The sequence below is a fragment of the Carassius carassius genome, chromosome 5 (genome assembly GCF_963082965.1).
Source record: "Carassius carassius chromosome 5, fCarCar2.1, whole genome shotgun sequence".
In the NCBI taxonomy this organism is placed as follows: Eukaryota; Metazoa; Chordata; class Actinopteri; order Cypriniformes; family Cyprinidae; genus Carassius; species Carassius carassius.
In genome coordinates this window covers 34,158,332-34,182,535 of record NC_081759.1, presented here as the reverse complement: position 1 = coordinate 34,182,535, position 24,204 = coordinate 34,158,332, and the positions used below count along the sequence as shown (strand labels likewise).

At 35.4% G+C, this 24,204-nt stretch overlaps 2 protein-coding genes across 6 annotated transcripts in view; one reads left to right on the top strand and one right to left on the bottom strand.

Moving 5' to 3' along the window:
- Nucleotides 1–2,706: 2,706 nt before the first annotated feature.
- LOC132141383 (zinc metalloproteinase-disintegrin-like batroxstatin-1) lies at nucleotides 2,707–12,572 on the top strand. The gene is made up of 22 exons (XM_059550841.1): nucleotides 2,707–2,937; nucleotides 4,552–4,640; nucleotides 4,720–4,793; nucleotides 4,989–5,067; nucleotides 5,155–5,231; nucleotides 5,605–5,800; nucleotides 6,131–6,193; nucleotides 6,541–6,612; nucleotides 7,231–7,400; nucleotides 7,618–7,699; nucleotides 8,134–8,264; nucleotides 8,399–8,576; nucleotides 9,175–9,264; nucleotides 9,694–9,889; nucleotides 9,966–10,068; nucleotides 10,158–10,314; nucleotides 10,463–10,543; nucleotides 10,784–10,874; nucleotides 10,972–11,080; nucleotides 11,167–11,236; nucleotides 11,353–11,439; nucleotides 11,890–12,572. The coding sequence occupies exons 1-22, from the start codon at nucleotides 2,877–2,879 to the stop codon at nucleotides 11,917–11,919; spliced, it is 2,286 nt and encodes a 761-aa protein (XP_059406824.1). The 5' UTR covers nucleotides 2,707–2,876; the 3' UTR covers nucleotides 11,920–12,572.
- A 1,729-nt stretch (nucleotides 12,573–14,301) lies between these two features.
- Nucleotides 14,302–24,204, bottom strand: part of LOC132141384 (protein phosphatase 3 catalytic subunit alpha-like) — a 33,900-nt gene continuing 23,997 nt past the window's right edge. For 2 of the 5 annotated variants that reach the window (XM_059550846.1, XM_059550842.1), the window contains 10 exons: nucleotides 23,470–23,615; nucleotides 23,222–23,361; nucleotides 22,890–22,967; nucleotides 22,525–22,619; nucleotides 21,974–22,099; nucleotides 20,307–20,384; nucleotides 18,945–19,032; nucleotides 18,334–18,431; nucleotides 16,145–16,171; nucleotides 14,302–14,921 (listed from right to left, as the gene is read on the bottom strand). In XM_059550846.1, the coding sequence (XP_059406829.1) occupies nucleotides 14,758–14,921; nucleotides 16,145–16,171; nucleotides 18,334–18,431; nucleotides 18,945–19,032; nucleotides 20,307–20,384; nucleotides 21,974–22,099; nucleotides 22,525–22,619; nucleotides 22,890–22,967; nucleotides 23,222–23,361; nucleotides 23,470–23,615 (1,040 nt within the window). In that variant the 3' untranslated portion in view covers nucleotides 14,302–14,757. The remainder of the gene's footprint in view (nucleotides 14,922–16,144; nucleotides 16,172–18,333; nucleotides 18,432–18,944; nucleotides 19,033–20,306; nucleotides 20,385–21,973; nucleotides 22,100–22,524; nucleotides 22,620–22,889; nucleotides 22,968–23,221; nucleotides 23,362–23,469; nucleotides 23,616–24,204) is intronic. The other 3 variants (XM_059550843.1, XM_059550844.1, XM_059550845.1) reach the window with 3 other exon arrangements.

Sequence of the window (24,204 nt, the reverse complement as noted above, 5' to 3'; positions counted from 1 at the left end):
AAATCACATAACAAGTCTGCCAGTCTCTTTTTCTCTTTATAGAAGTTCTTTCATCAGTTACTATGGAGGGTGATGCAGAAGGACAAAAACAGACCAAGAAATGAAACACAAATGATTCTACTGGAGAACAGAGAAGTGGATTTCATAGGTTTCCCATGATGTAAAATAATTATTTTATATATTGAAAAAGCATCTATAGTTCTGCAAAACTTTTGCATAGAAAGCCCTCTTGTGGCAGCAACGGTTTCTGTTTTTAGGATTTGGCAACAGAGCACATTATTCCGAGGCACCCTTTAAAAAATTGGTATATAAACACTTGTGAAAAAAAGGGGGGAAAAAAGCATAATCATTGAAAGGGAGGTAACATCTTTGCGAGGAGAAATCTGATTTAAACAAATCTCAGTAAAGACTATTATGCATGCAACTTGGCATTGAGTAGTTTGGGGACATTGCCACCAAGTGGTCAAAAATTTGAATTACATTCCCAAGATCTATCTCTATCCCCGAGAACCTTCATCCCAAAACCTATCAAACTGAACAGGGATGTAGCAACCTGATAGCAAGTCTATCAGTTAAGCTTATACACTGATATTCTGGAAAACACTCGTGTCACTCAAAGAACAACAGAATTACATATTGATATTAAGTTATTCTTTGTTTATGCTTCCACTAAACAATACAATCTTAAGACAGATGTACAGCTGGTCTATGGCATGAAACAGCACATGAATCTGTGGATGCATTCAGCAGCTCAAATACATGTTGTAACTGTTACCCAGAGGAGGAATGTGGACACATGATCTTTGAAGGTCTCTGCGGGTCCATGCACGCCACTTGAAACAATTATCTGGATGTGCTTTAACATAGAAATCATATTTTCTGCATAACTCAAAACTCTGTCTCAAACAGTATTACCCTGCACAAGTTCTTAGAAGTTCCAAAAGCTGCTCTATTCATGTGGACTTTACAGGAAGTATATTATAAATATTTCTCTCTATCTATCTTTCTCTCTATCTCTCTATATATCTATCTCTCTCTCTCTAACTCTTTCTATTTGTCTGTCTGTCTCTATATGTATACTTTTGAGGATGCACTGAACTGATCAAAAGTAACATTAAAGAAATGTATAATGTTACATAGCATTTCTGTTCTTCTGAATTTTCTATTATCACTGTTTTCTCACAAATCTTTTGAACAGTAGTGTATTGACAAATGCGTGTCTTTTAAACTCTTATGCTCAGGATCTGAATGTTGACTGTGTCAACAGTGTTTCTTTACATAAACCTTTCAGGTTCACTGGGGAATATTAAATAAATTTTTTACCAGAAGCTCCAGGGTTTGACCACATATTGGTTTTTGATGATGATCAGCATCATCTACCAAATCTCAATCTATGAGTAGTTCTTCTCACATATACAAGTGCAGATGCATGACAGAACAGAAAGCTAAGCATTAGGTCACAGAAGGACAGAGCAGGAGGAGATGAGGGACGAGAGAAAAGGGCCAGTTTGCAACACATACGGCCCTAATGGACACTGCATGCTTTCTCCACTCCGACAAGCGAACAATGGCTTTGTTGGAGGCGTCAGGAGAAGGCACAATAACTGCATTATTGTCCTTGACTTGACCTTATGTATTAGAAAAAGAGCAAGAATGCATTTCAGTGGGAAAGGCAAATCAGAGATGACAGGGCAGTAGTTTCTTATTTTTGGCTCACATTACACATTTTCATGTACTGGCATTTTTAAGAAAACCCAAAGGCTGAAGAAAAAGGAAAGGATAGATGCAGTTTTGAAATTCACAATACGATCAGACAGTGTCCACAGACAGACCCAGTATTAACAAGTATGAATCTGCAAGTCTTGAATAAAACTTAAAGCCAAACAGCACGAGGAGCAACAAAGTGAAGGTAAGGCAATGTATTTTGCTCGGCTTTATGTTTTTGTCTCTACACTTTTATGTATCTACAAATGCAGGCAATTTGCTTTCAATATTCATCTGGTAACATTTTGAGAATTAATCATCACATTGCAAGCAATGTACAGTATATATATCCAAATCATTCTTTGTCAGTTTAAGATGCACTTGAATAAATTATGTTAAAAATGTACAATATATCTTGATAACATAGATGCATTGCAAATTGTATGTACATGAAAGCAAGTGATTAGATATTCTGTATCTGGTAATGTTTGCAACACTTGCAGTTTCACTAAAGTAGTACTTCTAAGGTAAGATATATATATATGCCTGTTTGTAGACTCAAGCTCTTTTAGTTTTAGTGTTAAGAAAAGAGATAGTGGCCTTCAAGTCTATCACTGTACATTAGATAAAGTAAAATTTCAATTAGCTGCTAATGTGAACCAAACTATTTGCATTTTACATTTACCTATCACTATAACAACAATTTGGAAAAAGGAAAATTAGTATCAGATTGTGTCTGAATCATGTGTGCAGTGGTGTAAAATAACAGACCTGTTTGACCACCTCACCTTGTTTGACTGGATGATTCATTAGAGGGGGTTTTTTTTGACTAGTGAATGTTAAAAAGGCCAGATTTTCTTGAACACACAAGCAAATGTCCCTTGAGTGATCAGTTTATATAGGTACTTTTTTGTGTGGAGCAGTTAAAAAAAGCCATTGAACCCTCATACACAATCCTTCTATAGTGTGTGTCAACACTTAGAGTGAGTATCACTACGTCAAGATCTGTCGGTCTATTTCCTGCATTCTTTTAACACAGGGGCGTGTCCAAGCATGTCACTAAACTTATATACCTCTGTGTCATTTCCTCAAAGTGCTAAACAACACTTCATCTGAACTATAAAACTTTGCTTAACCGAAGGATCCTGTTTCAGTTGTTCTGTACACTGACAATGGCCAGAAGACATCTGATGTTGTGGATCTTGGCTCTGTTTGTTTCACTTGATCCCACAGGTAAGATACTGGATACACCAGTGACTTTGCTCCACAATGACTGATTAACTTATTATCTCTGCACTGTTGTGGACTCTTCAGCTGTAATACTGCACTGCGCTGACTAAATCAAAGAGGTCGTGAAGTGAAAGACTGTTCGATTTTAGGATGATAGAACTTACATTGTATGTGTTATCTTTTAATTGTACAGATCCTTGATATGTATCTTGATCCTTTACTAAGTCAGTTAAATCATGCAATTCAGTATTTGCCCTGTGTGAGATAAAGATATCTATATTTATAGCAAAATTATTGTTTATATTAGTGCTGTCAAGCGATTAATCGTGATTAATCACATTCAAAATAAATGTTTCTGTTAACATAATATATCTAATCTAAATATATCTAATATATAAACATAAAATGTTTTTGTTAAAAATATATACAAGCATGTGTTTGTATGTATGTATAAATAATAAATATACACAGTACACACTCATATGTCAACAAAAACTTATATTTTGGATGCGATAAATCGTTTGACAGCACTAGTTTATATTATTTTAAAACAGTATTGTTTTACATCAGGTCAAATCATTACTGCACATTTTAGATAATGTTCCCAGGGAAACATGAAGTAATTAATTGATATGTTATGTTAGATATGTTAGATTGTGTTGTCTACGTATTACATGTAAATATAACAAAATACAGCTCAACCAATACCAAAACAGTATGATAAATAGTATTATTAATAAAAAGGCTCATTAACAAGCATATTATGCATCAATATTAATTCAGTACTTAACTAATATGAACTGTTGTCAATTATTTTTGTTTTATTTAATCTCCTTGTAATTTGTTGGGCATATTAGACTATTTGATTACATGAAAGGGCTGCAAAAAAAAGTACTAGCTGTCACTGGGTAGTTATCTTTTTTTAATTTATTTTTATTACAGCTTTGTCCCTTATTTATCCCTATAGTGCATTTAAGTATGTGACTAATATGTAACCTTTAAATAAAAATAAATATATACCTTTAAATGTACATATTAGTATAGTACATATTTTAAACCTTTTGAAAAGGTGACAGCTTTCATCCCATCTGTACTTTTGTACCTTTAAACACTTCAGGTTCAATAACAACAGCACACACTTTGATTGATGCATTTGCTTTGTATCAGATCTGCGGCACAGTGTTATTGCTGATGTTGAAGCTACACCCTAAAAAATAGCATATCTATTCTTCACAGAGTCTAATTTGCTAAACTGATTTAACATTTGCTACTTTTAAAACAAGAACATGATCTTACCATTATTTCGCCCTGGACAGAGATTATTGTCTACCGATTTTGCTCATAACATTAAAATAACAGATCCTTGTAAGTCTGTTGCCAGTTATCACCTAAACCATCTGGTTCAAGTATACACTTGTGCTTTCACTAAAATATTTGGATCATTAAGAATAATTCTGACATCTAAAAGTCTACATCTGCATGCTATATATATATATATATATATATATATATATATATATATATATATATATATATGTATATATACAAACTGTATGTTTGTATGATTAATCTGTGATTCAGTGTCTATAATTCCCTCTGTTTGTCAATCTGCTGTAGTCGGTCACATTCCTGAACTAGATGGAACAAAGGTGTATGAGATTGTTCGACCAATCAGATTACACGCACTACAAAAAAGAGACTTAAAGGTGAGTTCTCATCAACCCACCTCTAAATTTCATGTTTAAATATTTTAATCAAATTAAATTTTATTTTCATCCCCTGCAGTCAAGACCTGACACAGTGAAATACGCTATGACGCTGGGTGGTAGAGACATTGAAATGCACCTCCAGAAAAATGAGTAAGTCTGTCTCCCCAGTGACTCTTTTGTCATCATTTTTCGCATGTCCGCTTGTTGTCATTTAAAAAGTTCCCCATTGTCAAAGTCAAACATTTGTATGTCATCTTAAAACTGCAGTTCCCACATTTCAAATTGTGATTTGTCCATTAATGAGTAATTTGTTACTGATCTGCGAAAATGCGTGTTGGTCAACAGTGGCCTACTGACAAAAGACTATAGCGAAACGTATTACACTGAAGATGGGATGCTTGTCACGACCACACCTGAGGATCTGGTATACCACAAGCAGGATAACTAACATATGACATACATCACTTATAATCCATAGAGAGATTTATTTAATACTCTTTTTCTTCCATAGGATTTATGCTATTATCAAGGGAAAATAGTCAATGACAGCAAGTCATCGGTTAGCATGAGCACCTGTGATGGATTACGGTAAGGAAACAATTTTAATAGACATTTCTTCTTAACTTTTACAATCACGCATTAACTTGCTTTAACAAAAGTACATCTTAAAAAAGCTTCTTTCTGCTTTTAAAAGCTTCTTTCTACAATCTCTGCTGCTTTTACTAATACTTTATTCAGTCAGTTTGTCGCCTCAAGCACGTTCTTTACTTTTCTGCAGTGAACAGAAGTTACAGCATGACTTGCATTTTCTACTTGGATAAATGTGGCACGCAATCTACACATGGTTTCCCAAGCACCCCTGATTAAGTCACATCTTTTGCCAGTTGCTTTGATTTCACTCTGTAGCAAGGCCAAAAGAAATTACAAAAGACATTGTGCCCATTATGAATTTTCTTCACAGAGGCTATTTCAAAACAGAGGAGCAGAGGTTTCTGATTGAGCCATTGTCTGAGGATGGTGATGGCGACCATGCTGTCTTTAAGTATGAAGATCTAAATGAAGAGACGCCTAGAGTGTGTGGAGTCACCAACACTACTTGGGACGAGAGAGAGGAAGGCGTTCCTCCACGCATTCTCAAAAGTCGTTCTCGTTCCTCAGTAAGATTGTCTATTCATTTACTTTAGCATTACAAAAAGCAGCAAAGCACAGTTAAAGTTAAACCACAATGATAAACCACATTCAGACGGGTCATGTGATAAAGTCTTATTCATTGTTCTGCAAAGTTAAAGTGACAATCGCAATAAATTGCATAAGTCTGAAGTGTCCCAGACTTAAAAAATATATATATATATATATATATATAAAAAATTCCCAGATTAACTTAATATTGTACAGTACATGCACTAAATTTGGGTAGTTAATTTTCTTTTGTCACTGATATAATTATCTGTTCTCTATTTTCCATCTATTTGCTTCCTCTCGATCAGGGGCCAACTTTGTTCCAGCAACAAAAATACATCGAGCTCTTCCTTGTGGCAGACAACCGCGAAGTAAGACCTGGAATCAAATCCACCTTAATGAAGAATAACTATTCTAAAAATTATTCACAGATAAAGGTTTTTTTATGTATACATTTTTGGGTACTCTGTGACTCTCAGATGATATATGACATTCTAATACAAAATAATTTAAATAAAATAAAATCCTTGGCATAAAGGAACATGCATTGTATTTTGTGCTTGTTCGGCATTGTGGTTTTCATAGAATCAAACTGTTCCTAAATTTGTCACAGTACATTTAAAAACACTGATGCTAACAGATTTCAGAAAGTGTTTCCTAATAGAAATGTGATTGAGTGACGCTTGGATTCATCATTCAATATTTTGTTCCCCCTCAGTACAAGAAAATGGACAGCGATCTTCAGAAGTTAAGAAAGAGGATATTTGATATCATCAATTACATCAATAATGTGAGTCACTGATGATGCATATGTTATCAAAAAAAATCCAGCATGCAGACATTTACAGATCGTACAGGATATTGCAACTACAAACTTTGATGATAAAGATTCTTGAGTGTGGTAATCACATGACTAGATCATCTAAAGATCTTCTGATGAGTACTGATTTAGTACTTCAGATAAAACTATTTATAGTGTTGCACTAGTGCAAAATGTATATAGAATGGAGTCCAAACATCTAAAAACCTGAGATTTAAACTCCATTTAAAAGCTTTTTTTTTTCAAAAAAGTAACACAATGGCATAAAATGAGTAAGAAATATTTAAGATTTCTAGATTTATAAAAATGTTGACATGGTCTATGACATCCTTGCTTCACTGAACAAACAATATGCAAATCACGCAAGTTATCATGGCTCAAAGTTTCCCATAAGCTCACGAGTCAGTGTTAGTATTTTGCATACAAAATACTAATTGTAACAACTAGCTTATTGTACTATGTAGATTTTTTTAATAATACAATTTGCCATTTAAAAAATTCACAAATGGTTTCAGACTTTTGGACCTCACTGTACACAGTATATAATAACATAAAATTCTCTTCTTTCACCCTTTTCTTGGTTTGCAGGCATATAAAGAAATCAACACATTTATCGCTCTGACTGGATTTGAAGTCTGGACAGATAGCGATAAGATAACAGTTTCTTCTGTTGCTGGAACAACTTTAGACAGCTTTACCCAGTGGAGGAACAGCGATCTCGTAACGAGACAGCAGCACGACAACGCTCACCTCCTTAGGTCAGCTCTCATGTGGGGAAAATACAATATTGTTAATCAGATCAGCTCAGAACTTCTCCAATTCTTTGTCTGCTTCAAACTGTTCTACTTAAATGGTTTGGGAACTGAAACCGGACTTTAAATGAACTGGAACCAGACTTTAACCACTAACTAAATGCAATCCAGCAGGATCTGTTGAATTTAGATTAAACATTGATTTTTTTTGTCCTTCTCTCAGTGCAATCGACCTTGATGGAGCAACTGTGGGTCTAGCTTACATTGGAACTCTGTGTGGAGGTCTTTCAACAGGGATTGTGCAGGTATTAATATTCGTTCATAACAAGTCGCAAACATATTTGCCAAAAAATATGTAATGAAACTTGCATTGATGAAATTAAATAATCTGATAAAATTGCAATAAAAAGGGGAATATATGCAGAAAACCAGTATGAAGATGGATTTAGGGCGTTTTATTAATTAATTCATCAAATGCAGGCAAATAGCCTATTTGCATGTTTTTAAAAGTGAATAATTTCACAATAATGGAGGAAGAAAAAATATTTTCTACCATATGGTCTTAATGTGGTGTAACCTTTTTGCTGCAATGCCTTTTTCTTTACTTGGTGCCAAATTAATCTTAATACTTCATCATAATATATAGACTAAATTAACATTTCAATTAAAAATCTATGTTTTTGTCAATGCTAAGCCCGGACCTATAGTTTAAGTATTAACTGTTAATTCCTCTTTAAAGGATCACAACTCTAACGCTATAGCAGTGGGGGCTACTATGGCCCATGAGATGGGGCACAATCTGGGCATGAGTCATGACAGCAGCAGCTGCGTTTGTTCTGATGGCACGTGCATTATGACAGCTGCTCTCAGGTACTTACTGTGTAACAGTTCATTAGCTTAGTATTATTTTTTTCAAGCAACCTCTGCTGTAATGTTATATTTTGAAATGTATGGAGAGTCAAAAAAAATTTCTGAGCAAATATCACTGCTCCATATCTCCGCAGCTATTTCATCCCTCAACACTTCAGCAGCTGCAGTATTACTGGCTATACAGACTTCCTGAACAACAGAGTCCCACAATGTCTTATGAATATGCCCAAACCAAAGGAACTGATTCAGCCACCTGTATGTGGAAATGGATTTGTGGAGATAGGAGAACAATGTGACTGTGGAACAGTGCAGGTAAGCGGACTATGGTTTCTTAAATGTCTGAAAAATGTCAACAAATTTATATAAAGTAAGTAACTCAAAATATTAAGGAAAAGTAAGAAACAAACTTATTTGTTGAAAGGTACTGAAAAATGTACATTTAGAATGACATTGGAAGACCCTAAAATATACTCAACAAGTCACATTTTTATTCTGTCAGAGTCAATATAATGTCAAGACATGCACAGACAATTCTCAACAGGAATGGTTTCCAGAACGCTATACTCTACATTTGACCACGGATCACTAAAGTAGTGTTGTGTTTGGTGTTTTGGTGTGCCTATGGGAGGAGATGGACTTGCCAATCTTTTACTGCAGTGTGAAAATAAGATGATGCAATGCATGTATTTATTTCTACAAATCTGTTAATACATGCACTACATTACTCATCTCTTCTTTTTGGCCAGACATTTTGTACAATGGACCGCATACTTTTACTGAATGTTCATTATTTGGCATGTACATGTCTTTCCAAGAGCTTTTCAAAATTCTCAGAACTAGTACTTAAAATACAATTTATTATGTGCCCAGAGCAAACACATACTCGTTGTCTTTATTTCACAACCCATAGGAGTGTACAAACCCATGCTGCAATGCCACCACCTGCAAATTAACAGAGGGCTCACAGTGTGCAACTGGGGATTGTTGTGAGAATTGTAAGGTAAGATTCAAAGAGTTGGGCACCATTGCCTTTCTTTGTGTAAATGGAATATGTGCTGCTGAAGGTCTCATGTTCTTGGAGATTAAAAGATTAAACAAAACAACAGATTAAAAACGGACTAGACTTACCACACTGCGCTGAAACTGCGTCTCACTTCACTGTGGTTTTGAATCCCGCTCTCCTGCATCAGGCAGTGATTGGAGGAAAATTAATCGAGGGGCGTTCCCTCTCATGAATAATTAATAAAATCAAATGACGTGGGTTTTCGTACCAATCACATTTCAAACTTTTTTAAACAGATGAAACGAATTAGTTCAAAATATAACCTCAATTTAACAAGAAATATATTCAAAATAATGAGTCAATCATTTGAAATCCATTTATAGGCCTACTGGTAACTACCAATATGTTTTTCTTCCTCTCCATCAGATCATGTCAGCAGCACATGTGTGTCGTCCTAAAAATGATGACTGTGATTTGCCCGAGTCATGCACTGGAAAATCAGCCATGTGTCCTGAAGATGTCTTTACAGTCAATGGAATCCCTTGCAGTAATGGGAAAGGCTATTGCTACAATGGCCAGTGCCCACAGAGAGCGGAGCAGTGCATTAAAATGTGGGGTCCAAGTGAGTACAGTATTAAAAATTAGTGTTGAGCCCCATATGACCGTGCTAATTTTTCTTTTTATTCCAATAAATCAAGCTGCTGTGCTGGCTCGAGACTATTGCTACAACCAGAACACAAGAGCGGAATACTACGCCTACTGCAAACGCAATGGCAATACATATATTGGATGCCAAAAACAGTACGATTATACATTTATCGGTCCATCCATTAATTCCTTCACAAATCCCTTCACTGTCTGATCAAACACATATTTTTGTTTATCTGCAGAGATGTGATGTGTGGAAAACTGTTCTGTGAAGAAGGCAATGCAAATCCCAATTATGGACGGCTAGTAAAATTCAGCTATTGTAAAGCCACATTCTACAGCGATGCTAACAGCGATTATGGTCAAGTCGATACTGGCACCAAATGTGGGGAAGGAATGGTAAGACTGGTATCTAGATACATGCCAGTTATTCACAAACTTCCTTGTAGTTCAGTAACAATGAACTCCTTCAGTCACCTCTAATAAAAAAGAAATGTAATAGGTTTGCTATCAGTAAGCATTACAATTTGACAATTTGTTTTCTCAGGTTTGTAACCAGAACGAGTGTGTTGACCTAGAGATAGCTTACAAAGCAACAAACTGCTCCGCCAAGTGCAGAGGACATGCGGTATGACCCAAAATATGCCTTTCTCGAAGACTTAACTTCTCGTTTCCTCATAAAATGAAACAAATTAGATTAGATTAGATAAACCGTTTTTTCCCGCAATGGGGAAATTTCCATGTTATATATATATATATATTTTTTTTTTTTTTACTTTTTAAGCTCTTAATATAATACCATATCATAGTACATGTAGTACATCGGAAGCTTGTTTTAGAATAATTGATGTAAGTATATATGCTACAGGTTTGTGACCACAGAAAGGAGTGCAGATGTGAATCTGGATGGCTGCCACCAGATTGTGAAACACCAGCAGGAAGTGAAGGTTCTTCTAAAGGTAGACCACAGATACGAACTGTATTCCAAATAGCTCATATTCTTTTAGTTTTGAGAATCACAAAGATTTTTTTTTTCTTGCCTCTTTGCATTTCTAGGTGTGACAATAGCCATTATCGTGGTTGTCTGTATCCTGATTGGGATACTTCTCATTGGACTGTCCATCTTCTTTTGTAAGCGCAAAAAGAGCACGCCACATTCATTTGGGTAAGAGTATAGGAAACCAACACTTATACACTGGAGGAAGTCAATAAATCAAGTGCATTTAATCAATGCTGCCGTTTTCTTAATAGCCATTCAAGGCAGCAGAAAGTTCATGTTGTGGACATCCCTGACAACAGCCATAAGTCGACACCAACTCCGGTAACTTCCAGTCACATCTGATGAAATTTTATCATCTCATTTCACAACAAACACCCTTTACCAAATGAAATATGAAAGTGTTATCAGGACTTTGTGATTTCTTGTTTATTCTATAGGCAATAAGGCCTTCAGCACCTCCTCCACCTCCACCCTCTTCAAATCAATCCAGAGTTCTGCATAATGACTACATCAATGCGCGACAGGTAGCTAAGCTGACTCTACATAATGTGTAATGACGGATGTTTACATCAGTATTTAAAGGAATAGTTAATCAACCAATGAAAATTCCTAACGTTGTTTTAAATCAATTATGACTTACTGTCTTCTGTGAAACCCATACATGCAGCACTTTTTTATTTTTACATACAACAGTAGATGTGATTTCACAGTAGATTTCCAAAATGATCATGAAAATGAAGTAATCCATGTGACTTGTGTAATATTCATGTCTACTGAAGAAATGAAATTTAATCAGAAATTGCTAGTGTAACTTTGGATGAAAATTTAGAAAATTTGGATGAAATGATAGAGAAAATATATTTTAAAAACGTACATTTATTTAAAAGAAAAGAGAGAATGCATTATAATTACTTTAGAAACATAAGAGCTATTTTTCTGAATATTTTGAGCCTTGTTAATTCTCTCCCTCGCAGGCCCTTAGACCACCTCCTCCAAGGGTGTGATGTCTAGCACCTGTCAAACCTCAAGAAGTGAACACACTCCAGCACAGACCCTGCAGATTGGATAGAAGTGTGTTACCAGCCTGAGGCTTGGGAAACTTTTCAAGAGAAAAAATAAGCCACATGCTTTGCATAAATATGAGAGCAACACACCTAAATGAATTTTACAGCACATAAAAGTTTTTCCTTGAATGACAAGAGGAATTTTAAAGCAAGTTTTGTTTTTAACCGAAAACTAGATTTTTAAATTTCACTTTATTTATTTGTACAGTCTGTTCCTGTATAATTGAGCCTGCCTTCTGTATAGTGATGATTTTTATGATTTTCAGTCATCAAAAATAGTCGAATCACTTCCACAGAAAGCTCCCATTAGAAAACTGACTTTCTAAAGTTTATAAAATTTCACACCCCCTCTGTAAATTCACCATCTCTTATAGATTTGATTCTATTCTAGTTTTTCACTGCAATGTCAATGTCTTTTTTATGCATAAAAAATGGCTTTTAAATGGTTAAAAAAATTTTACATTATTACTTTTTAGTTTTCTATTCATGAAAATGTATTTTGTAAAATGCAATGTAAATGTATATATTTGCGCGCTGAATCACATTCAGATTATTGTTTTTTTTAACCAACTGATTAAAAATAAAGAAAATATGACCAAACTTGAGGTCCACTGTAGTTCAGTTTTTATTAATCTTCTTAACTGATACATCTATATAATATCAAGAAATTTATGGTACCCTCATGTTACAAGTACTTGATAAAATGGTTGTTCAATTAAATCCCCATATTGTATTTTTAATGATGCTATAACTGTGCATAAACAGAGTCTCTGAGCGTATGAAGGCGTAATACTCAACATTTCAACTTTTGCAAACAAACTTCCTCATTCGTCTGTTAGAAGTTCACATTGCCAGTATACCAAGATCAGCTCAAACCCAGTTAAACCATTCTAGGAAAACAGTAGAACTGATTCCACATCAGCTGCTTAATCGCAGTACCTCCATTGGTATCATTTGAAATGCATGCAAATAAATGCAGCAAATTTTCCCTTTAGAGTCCACAGACATACTGCACTGATTCGATCCTGCAAAACGCACACACTTCAGAAAATGCTGTATGTTGGAAGGTTGCACTGAAATCACATTTATTTGTCATAAAAGCTGAATTCAAACATCTAAAAAGGAGCACAACATATTGGTCATATAATTAGATTTTGGAATGAAAATAAATCCGTCTCGGGTGAAGAACCAGTCCAGTATTAAAAAAAAAAAAAAAAGTGAAAAACTTGGTCAAAATAAAACACACACTGTTGCCCAAAATGTACATTTCAAATGCTTCCAGAAAATGGGGTGGGTTTCTCAAGTGCATAGCATCAGACATTCAACACCATCGCTAACACCTGATTTTTAAACCAGATGAACTTGTTGCTCCTGGTAAAATGAATAAAAAACATGCATTAAAAGGCTTAATGCACTTCCTATAAATTCTCTTGAAGTTCTGTATCTCAGCAGTAGGTGGAGACATACAACATTCCATAAACCTGTTAAAACAAGCAGCCATGTAATAAAAAACCTTACCAAAATACCTCACATAGTGTTACAGCTCAAACCACCAAGTCAGTTTGTGACACGTTTGTCAAACTCAGCATGCTTTGTTAATGTCTCAAGCACGAACTGGATGAAATCGATAGTCTGTACGAGCAAAAGTGAAGACCTGGAGGACATTCTTTAAAGAGAGGATATTCAATATTAATGTAGATGTTCTCTATTTACAGTGACTTGAGTTTAGTGCAATATTCCTCATTACCTCCCCATCACACCCTAAATCAGGGATGGTTAGAGCTCTGGCAGTGAACTCATCACAGAACAAAGTCGATCAAAGCAACTTCACACGTCCCACATTGGCTGTTACAAGTGTACATGAGCTTATAGGCATACTAACGGATTTCACTGTATATATTAACTCATCTATCATCTTTAAGAAACAGCAAAAAGAGAAGTGTGGCAGACAGAAATGAGGGAAAGTGAGTCTGAGAGACTGTCAAATGATATTTCTAAAGAGAATGAAATAGCTTCAAGTACAGATGCAGAAGTTAGATTACTTTTATAAGACATGCTTTGTTTTTAGAATCAAACAACTTCTGTTTAAATCAATGTTATGGCTGCTTGCATGTGTTGTCACCTGGCTATACTTGGACATAAAAATGCTAGTTTTTCCAAGTAGAAATAGACACATGGAACCCAAAGCAGCTAATATTTTCATTTAGTCTGAATCTTGCTTGAAACGGAGTAATATTAAACAGTTTTACTTTTCATAGATATAAAATATTTTTCAATGAGCCTACAGTTGAATTTATTTCCTTTAGGTTTGTTTAGTCTTAATATAATCCCTTACAAACATGCTTATTGATAACATGCATCAGTATATTCAGTCACAGCATCCCTTGCCAAATACATTGCAACATACAATATTATAAAACTGGGATTAACTAAATCTTCTGATCTGTGCAGCATCTTAAACCCACATCTCCGCTCTCAAGTTACAAAACTGCAGTTTAAAGGTTGACACATTGTGACTGTATACCTGTTTTTTTGCACACTTTTAAATCAACTTTAACATGTTGCTATCAAGTACATCTAATACAATTCGTTTAATAAATAAAATCTCATGTTTGTACTTTGTTGTAAGTGATTTCTCTCCATGTCTGTGGAATGATTCCTCTCCACATCCCAGGCCCTCCTCTGCAGGATCCAGCAGTTGAGGGGTCTGTCTTGTGGAGAACGTGGCAGAGAAAGGAGACAATGCTATGGAGGAGAGGAAAAGTGCAAAATCTCCCCTTACACATTCCTGTCAGTGCCGTTTTTCTCGTTGGCAGCTTTAACTGTGGTACCGTCAGGTTGCTGGCCATCCTTGCGAGGAGGCATCCGTTCGTTTATTCGGTCCAGGCCACGAGCTTCTTCGAAGTTGCGGATTTTCCGTGTAGGAGAGAAGCCTTGGATGGCTACCGGGGAAAAATGAAAAAAAATAAATAAAGGAAAATGAGGTAAAAAAAAACAACAACATTTTGAGGCAAACGGTATGCCATTTACTAAAATAAGTTTACCTTTGGGCATTCGCAGTGATCAAAAGTCTATTCATCGAATGATTTAACCATGAAGGAAATGCAATTGTAGTACTTTTAAAAATGGACTAAATTAAATCAAATCAAATCAAACTCTGCACCAAATGTTTATATAATTTGACATTTCATTTGTATTGTGTTTATCACAGGTCATATGTAACATTTTAGACATTTTATTTATATTGCGCAAAAAAAGAGAGAAAAAAAATGCATTATTTACAACACACTGAAAAAAAAATGCTATGGAGTGTCAATTCACTTCAATATTCTTAAGAAATATGACGTTACATATCACTCATACTTCAAACCACAAAAGAGCCGAAAACGTATTTAACCAAACCACATGCATGAACAGGAAATCTGAATCTTGCACAACTAACAGACTTATGTCCAATGGCATTTCTAAAAACACCAGGCAACTGCCAAGGTGAGTCATGACCGTTTCCAGTTGGCAGAGCAAACACCAGTAAAAATGGAGATGCAGCTGAACTTAGAAATCAGGTCAGCAGCTCGAGTGTCTTGCTCTGGCACACTTAATATTTCACGCCAGAGCATTTGTTTGGGTTTGTCTGCACAATAGCTTAGTCTCCGTCCATTACAGCAGCGGGCGAGAGTGTTACAGGTGAACGGGAACAGACAGTCTATAGTCGTAACGAGATTAGAATCTGAAAATGCTTGGTGGAGGAAGGTCTTGGCCTCTCTGCCAATCACATGGCAGCATGGGAATTAGCACACTCTAGCCAGAGCCGGGACTAACCGTCAACAGGCAACAGCTAATTAATGAGGTGAAGCAGAGCCTCATTCCCTCACTGCATGGATTCATCATTTATCATAAAAAAATTATCGGCCTGGGCTCTGGGGTCTTTTCAGGCTCTTTTGTAAAGTCTGAATCTCATAAGGGAAAGAATTGCCTTTATGAAACGTGAACCGCTCCGTTCAATTCAATTAGTTGGTGCAAGGATACAGATTTTCCATGATTCGTTTGAGACGCGCGCACACACACACACACACACACTGAAGTGAATGGCAAGGCACGAAAAGACACAAAGGGGAAGAAAGCACAGCATATAGGGGCAGGAGATGACACAGTACTGCTATCGTACCTTGACCCTCCTTTGCTTCTATGGTGGCTGTATTAGCAAGCGCAGCAGGAAGTAGCCCAAAATGAATGGAGAGAGAGGTTATATCAGTATGATTATATAACATCCCAAGCATATTAACCCCACACACCACAGCAATGCAGTCATATTAGTCTTTAAAGAATCCAACAGTAATATAAACAGTGCACAGAGCAGTTAGTGAGGAAAAAAACTATTAGTTCTTTACAATCAGACTGACTGTTTGGCCAGTATCACTGAAATACACTTTCAGATGCATCTACATACATTTAGGTGTTTTTTCTGGCTTGCCTATCAATCAATATTGGTCAAAACTACCAGATGCACAATGTGTCAAATATTAATGAAAAATACATTATTATTCTATATTAACTATATTTGTACATATATTTTCATAATATATTAATGATAAATATATTGTATGTATATATATATATACATACAATATATACATAGTGTGTGTGTGTGTGTATATATTTTGAAATAAAATAGTATTGTTTTCAAACTTTATGGTTATAGTTGGAAATGTCCTATTGTTCTAAGGTGTTCTCGTAAGATGAGGTCAACAGCTTTGGTTTCTTTAATATTCTTCTCTGTTTTGCAGGTCTGGCTGGCTTGATGTCTTACCCACACGGACAATAAAGCCAGCCTCTTAAAGGTCACAGAATTTTCTATATGTATGTACTTCAAACAGTGACATCCACCCACTGTCTACCTCGGATTTCCCTCTCTCACTCCATCACTACTCACTTGCACAAAGTTCCCTACTGGCCTTTAATGACCTTTAATGCTGGACACCTCGCCAACAGATTCATCTACTCAGACAGACAGGTCAATCCAGAGAGTCATGATGTGGCTCTCATGACAATCAGCCTCTGATTGGCTCTTTGATTCAGTCTCTGTAGTGCAGGTGGCTAAATCACATGGCTTAATGTGAGCCTACGGGGAAGGGCTTTACACAGCACATAGACAAATAATCAGTGTAAACATTGCAGTAGTTCAAGGTGGACAAGAGGATGTAACAGGTGTTCATAGTGAAGAAAAAAAGCTTGACTGTGTTGTTTGTATAATTGTGATAATACAATATTATAATTAAGAAAATGTAAGCCTATTTTTAAGACCATTAAGGTTTTTTTTTTACTTATTTTTTTAATCGAGACATTTTAATGATAATAAACATTTCCCACCATAAATGCTCATGACTATCTATCTAGATATCTATCAACGTTTTAGTATCAGTAAGAGTTTTTTCAATTAATACTTTTATTCACCAAGAATGCATAAAATTCTTTCAAGACTTGACAGATGCTAAAAAGAACATCTATTTTAAATGTTGTTCTTTCTAATCATCAATGTTGGAAAAATGTATATATATATCTCTCTAAAATAGTAATGGCTTGCCATGAAATAAATTAATTACATTTTAAAACAAACATTTTAAAACATTCATTAAATTATTATATTTATTAAATACATATTTTTTAATATATATTTCATCAAATAAATGCAGCCTTGACTATAAGAGACTCAAAAACATCAAGAAAAGTTTTGTAGCAATCCTTTTGAATTTGAACGTTTAAAAGCTTTATACTCCCATCAAAGAAACAAAAACTATTTGCATAATAATTTTTGCGTGAAATTTAACTTGTGAAAAAAAAAATGTTTCAATGGAAAAAAGTTGTAATTTAATGGTCCTAAAAATTGTTTAATTTTCATTATATAAGACACTGATTTTAGGATGATTTTTGACCTTGACTGATTTATGAGATTTACCCATTTAAAAGACCAGCAATAAGGATCTGAGCGGTGGGGGGTGTGGGCAATAATTTTGTAGTTAGCACTGGAAGTATATTAAGCAGTCGGACAGCCCAGAACAGCTCACACAGTGGAGATGGAGAGCACAGCCTTCATCAGTATCTGCCCTATGAGCTCTGATGCAGTTCAGCATGAGGGGTAGAGACACATCATCATCATCATCATCATCATCATCATCATCATCATCATCATCAGAGTCTCGCATGCCAAAGCTCATTCTAGCTGCTGCATGCTGGTACTTTCTGCTTTTGTAAGAGGGTGATGAGAGCAGTGCTAGGTCACATGTGGCGATGATGATCCACTACGAGAGGCCTGGAAATCAACTTTACTAACCTACCATTACAAACATGCTCACTTACCATTCTGTAAGGTCTGCTTGCCTCCAGACAACACTCCTAGAGGTAGCGTTCCGGTTGGGGTGAGCCCTTTGAGGGTCAGTACACTCTCGCTCTCTTCCCTGGGGCATAACACACACACACAGTATTAGGGTTGCGTTCAAAGAACTAAATGGCACATAATCAATTTTAGGGTGGGGTTGGGGGATAAAGAGGAAATGCATGGTAATTTGAAACTTTGCTGCAGTGCCAGCCTAATCTGAATATTGCTCAGAAAACCAAAGACAAAAGACTTCAAGATGTCCTCTGTTCCTCCATTATCTCTGACATTGTTCATCTGGAATAATGTCTAATATAATTAGACCGCTATTCTGCATGATGACTCATTGACGCCAGCTCATTAATCCTAATGGAGGAAAAGTGTGTGTGTGTGGCATTAAAACAAAACTTCAATGCACAAGGACATTTTTCCTGCTCTTTATACAAACACTTTATACAAGCAGCAGTGAATATATAAACACACACACACACACACACACACACACACACACACACACACACACACACACACACACACACACACACATATATATATATATATATATATATATATATATATATATATGCAGACTGACCTGAGAACGGAAAAGACTCTGGCCATTTTCCCAATGGCACGGATCTTATTTCTGATCACCTCCTTACGGAGAGCTGCAGCTCCACCTGCTCCAAAACAACAAATAATCAGCATCAAACACTGTCCCACCATAGGACCTCTGACCCCCAAACCAGCTAAGGAGGGGGAACCAATAATGTGGAGATGCTGAGAATCAGACATCATGAACAATAATCGTTTATTTTGAAAATTACGACAACTGAATTTTGAACTGCTTTTAAAACAGTTACTCTTAAATCAACTTAATAAAGCTATAATAATAAATAAATAAATAAAAATACAATAACATTTACTGAATTAAAAATTCATGGTATGATACAAGTAATATATCTCTGTTACAATGTCTTCCATTTTCTGTCAAAATTGCTAGGTTATTTATATTTATATTTATATATACTGTATATATATATATATAGCTTACAGCCATGTAAAGATGAAAAGACTCAGCAAAGTCTTAATATTTATTAAGCAATTCTATAATTTGAATATAATAATTTTCTTTACATTATTACCACTATTATTCATTATTATTGAATTGCAATATATTACATTTTTAAATTATTTTAGCTTTTATTCATAAGAAAATTGAATGAAAACATCAGTGCTTCACTGTGTAGTTTACAATTGAATATATTTCTCATTCTAAATACAGGGGAAATGCTGTCATCTCCACCATTTTTAAAAGCCAACAGTTGCATTATTAGATTCGTATAAAAGCTTGCATTGGTCTAAACAGTTTGGAATTACTCAAATGAGACAACAAGGTGTGCATTAAGAGCTTCAGAGAGCCTTTTGTAAGCCTTGTGTGGGCTTGAGAGTATTTGCAGAAGAGTGTCACGCCTTTGCTCTAATTAAGCAGATCTGTTTCCTGTTCAATAATTACACAAGGCGAATCCACAATCCTACATAGTCTATACATTGCATGTAAAAAAATGCATTGCATGTTAGTTTAAATTGCAATAATACTTAACAATACTTCTGTTTTTATATGAGTGCACCACCATGTGAATTCTACTCTCCACAACGGACTGTCTAAGCAGGAAGTATCATAGGATGACATAAGCAGACATCAGACCTCCAGGGAAAGCATCTTAGACCACTAGAATGACAGTTGGACACTCCTGAGGACCTGCGGTCTATGCTGATGATGACCAGACAGACATACGCTTACACACACACACACACTCTCAGCAAGCACATTCAAGCTGTTCTGCATTAAATTAAGTCACTGAACATGAAGCAAGAGGAAATCAGTATATAAGCCAGTTGCTTAATAAACTTTAATTAATCTTCTTACTACATGAGCGTACAAGAACACCCTTACCTTCACACAAGTCATCTCCCTCTGACATGAGTTCATCATCGGAGCAGATGTTTAGGACATTCACCAACATCTCAGTCACTGTAAGAAGTCAAACGTCCATGTTAGAGCTGCAACATAAGCTGCTATTTTACATGATACAATATTCCTAGACTTCCTAGTTTACGTAATGAAACATGTATATATATATATATATATATATATATATATATATATATATATATATATATATATATATATATATACATATATATATATATATATATATATATATATATATATATATATATACACACACACGGCTTACAACCATGTAAAGATGGAAAGACTCAGCAAGTCTCAGATGATTTTGTAAAAGGTGCCCTTGAATACGCTGGCACAAATATAATGACGTTAATATGATGTTTCAGGTTTGAGTTTTTCTGTATTCTTCCCACTGAGAGGACACGGTCAGCCACCAAAGACACGTCATCGGTAAGGTCATTCTCCACGTCAAATACTCACCATCTCAGTAGTGTTAATTTCGTCAGACGAGACGAAATATGTTCGTCAACAACCTTTTTTTTCATGACTAAGACGAGACGATGACAAGACTGCACCACTGTCCAAAAACGCTAAGACTAAATTAGCATGCATTATTGTTGACGAAAAAAGACGAGACGAAAATGTTTTGCATAAAATAAAAACTAAGATAAAATCTCTCTTCATTTTCGTCTACAATCGTCTCTGCTTTTTCATCAACTGTTACGCCTTTAAAAATTCAGAACGAGTTTGCGGCTGCCCGCTGTTGCTCAAGTTACAGGTCTCATACTCCTGTTGCTGCCAGCCTGTGGCTGCAACACAAAACTGCTGAACGCACAACACCCAAAGCGAACACGAGTGATGAGCGAGCGACGACGACATGCTAGGTCGAAGGAAGAGGCTCGATATTTGTGTGTTATAGTTAGCATCGGTCTGTTATCAAGAAATAAAATAGTGTGTGCGTAAAAAGAATTTGTCCACACGCCGCTCAAAAAATACAAAATAAAAAAAAATTCCTGAGCGCAAGTCCACCGTCTAGGCAGGCTTTTTGTGTTAAATTATATTTCCTGTTGCTGCGCAGGCTCTTTTATTGTATATGACAGCTTATGTCCCGATGACCGGTCTTTGCATTACGATTAAAAGCAGTATCAATAAAGTAAAAAAATGTGATCAGGTTAATCATTTGTGAATGTGTCTCCTAAATCAGAATTTGAAAACCAGACACATTTAACATTTGCATCCAACAAAAATCATTCAAGAAGTGTATTTTGTCAGGTAATTATGACATTTAACCAATGTTTGAGATATGTGAAACACTTTTTTTACTGAAATGTTTATCAGTAATAATGTGTTATTTAAAAAAAAAACACTAAAATTTTTTGACTAAAACTAGACTAAAATTAAAAGACTTTTAGTCGACTAAGATACCTTGAGTTTTCTTTTGACTAAAACTAGACTAAAATGACGAGACTTTTAGTCGACTAAAACTTGACAGACAAAAAAAGATATGTGAATGACTAAATATGACTAAAACTAACAAGGACATTTGGCACAAGACTAAGACTAAGACTAAATTAAAAATAGGTCACGAAATTAACACTCAGTCTCACAGTCCCTACAAATCACAACCCTCTCATTTGGGCACTTACCTTTCTCACCAACAAAGGGCAGCGACCACGTAAACACATCCATGAAGTTGGGTAACCAGTATGGGTGAGGAGAGCAGTTGAACTGTCTAATGTTCATGACATTGTTTTCATATTTCAATACAGCCGCTGAGGAGGAAAAACAAGAGGAGATGTCATGCACATTCATGAAAACCAACAAAAAAGAAAAGCAACCTGATAGGCTTCCACACAGGTTCACAAACAGTCATCCAATACTTTCCATTCTACATTTCTAGACACTTTAGAGTCAGTATAAGGCAATCATTACTGCAGATTTGCAGGGTATATTTGTTCTTTGCACAGGTTTTATTTAAATAAGTAAAGAAAAACTCATTCCTATTAGCTGAGAATGTGGGACTGCTAAGTTGATTGTGAATTCAGTTACGTCACTCGTAATGCTTTATTAAATTGGCTGAGAGTTACGTTTCCAAAGTAATAATGAGGTTAGGTTTTGTTTCAAGGTCTGAGAACAGTTTGAGGTTATGAAAAGCACGAAATGTGAGGCCAACATACTTTCATATCAACTAACATACCTTTGTTGTTATAGACATCTAGGTAATTTGGTGCTGAGAAAATGGTAATTAATGAAGGGAAGCCTGTTGTCTGACTTTTTCTGTACATCCTGTACCTGAAACAGAGAAACACACACAATCTGTAGACGAGCTCAGCGTGCCAACAAAGCATCTGGCATAGATCAATAAACAAAGCGCTCTCTGTCATTGTTAGATAATGTACTCTTGTCAAATTCAATGAGCAATGATCCACAGTTGCAGATGGTATATATTTTTTTTACTTGCAGAAACAGAAGGACTACACTGACATCACAAGATTAAACTAGCAAAAGCGCAACTGAGCTTTTTCAATCTCATGATCATGAAACATCATAAGAGATACTTACCCTGCGTCTTGTGCTTCATGTGCTCTGATTACTGACAACAGGTTGTTGTTTGTCAGAAAGTCACAAACTGCGGCATAACTGTCAAACAAGAGAAAGACAAACTTCTGAGTGGCTAAACTTGTAAACTTTTTTTTGCTACAGTTATTACTACAAGCATAATTAATAATAAATTATAAATATAATTTAGATAACTTCAAATACTACACTGATTTGTTATGTGTGAATATTAAGGTAAATTCACCTTTAATAGAATATTATTATAATGCTGAATAAATCTCCTTTTCTCAAAAATCTGGGAGATCTAGCAGGTGAATACAGCTTTGCTTCAGTACCTGAAGAAATAGGAGCAGCCTCTGACAGAGTTGTGGTTAAAGTGCTCTGCCGTCTTCTCACTGCCGTAGTCCTCTCCTGGGTCGGCCCAGATCAAATCACACATAGGCCCAAATGCCGGGGGCTCCTTAAACCTGTCTAACTGCAAAATACAGCGTACAGACAAAGAAAGAAAGAGATATGAACACATCTTGTTTTATAATAATAAAAAAAACTGTAAGGAAAGGACAGGACATAAGCAGATGCTTACTTTCCTAATGTCATCTAAGCAGTTGATTTCTGGTGAGAGGCCACCATGTACGCAGAGGAACTGCTGGTTAAGAAGAGCTGCAAGAGGCAAGCAGTCGAAGGCCTCCATACATGCGTCATAAACCCTCTCTGAATACTTTATTTTACCTGTGAAGAAATATATTAGAGTTCAGTTCAGAAATAAGTAAGGGGTAATCAATGGCTAACTGTGCATTAAACGATTTGAATGCATGACGTGGAGGCGAAGAACCACCCGATGCTCAGTGGAGTAAGTTATTTCACTTTATGAAATACCTTACGTTAATGATAAGGATGCGTCTAAATACATCTTATTTAAAGTTTTAATTAGAAGTGTTGATTTCCATAAGCAATTCAATTAAAACAAATGTATTTAAAAAAGTATATTATGCAAACAAAGGCTATTTAGAAATATAGTAAAAACACAGTAAAACTTTTTTTTATATAATATTTTTATTATTACAATTTATTAATTTATATTTACTTTAAATGCAATTTATTTCTGTGATGGCTCAATTTTTTTTTCTTATCAATTTTGTTGTTTGTTTTTTTTTTGTTTCTAGAACTGTATGATCATTATAACGTTCAAAAGAACAGTATTTATTTGAAATAGTCATGTCTTGTAACGTCATACTTTTTTAAAAATCAATTTAAATAATCCTTACTCAAAATTCAAACCTTTTACTGCCCCCCACAACAAAGAATTTGCAGCGGTACT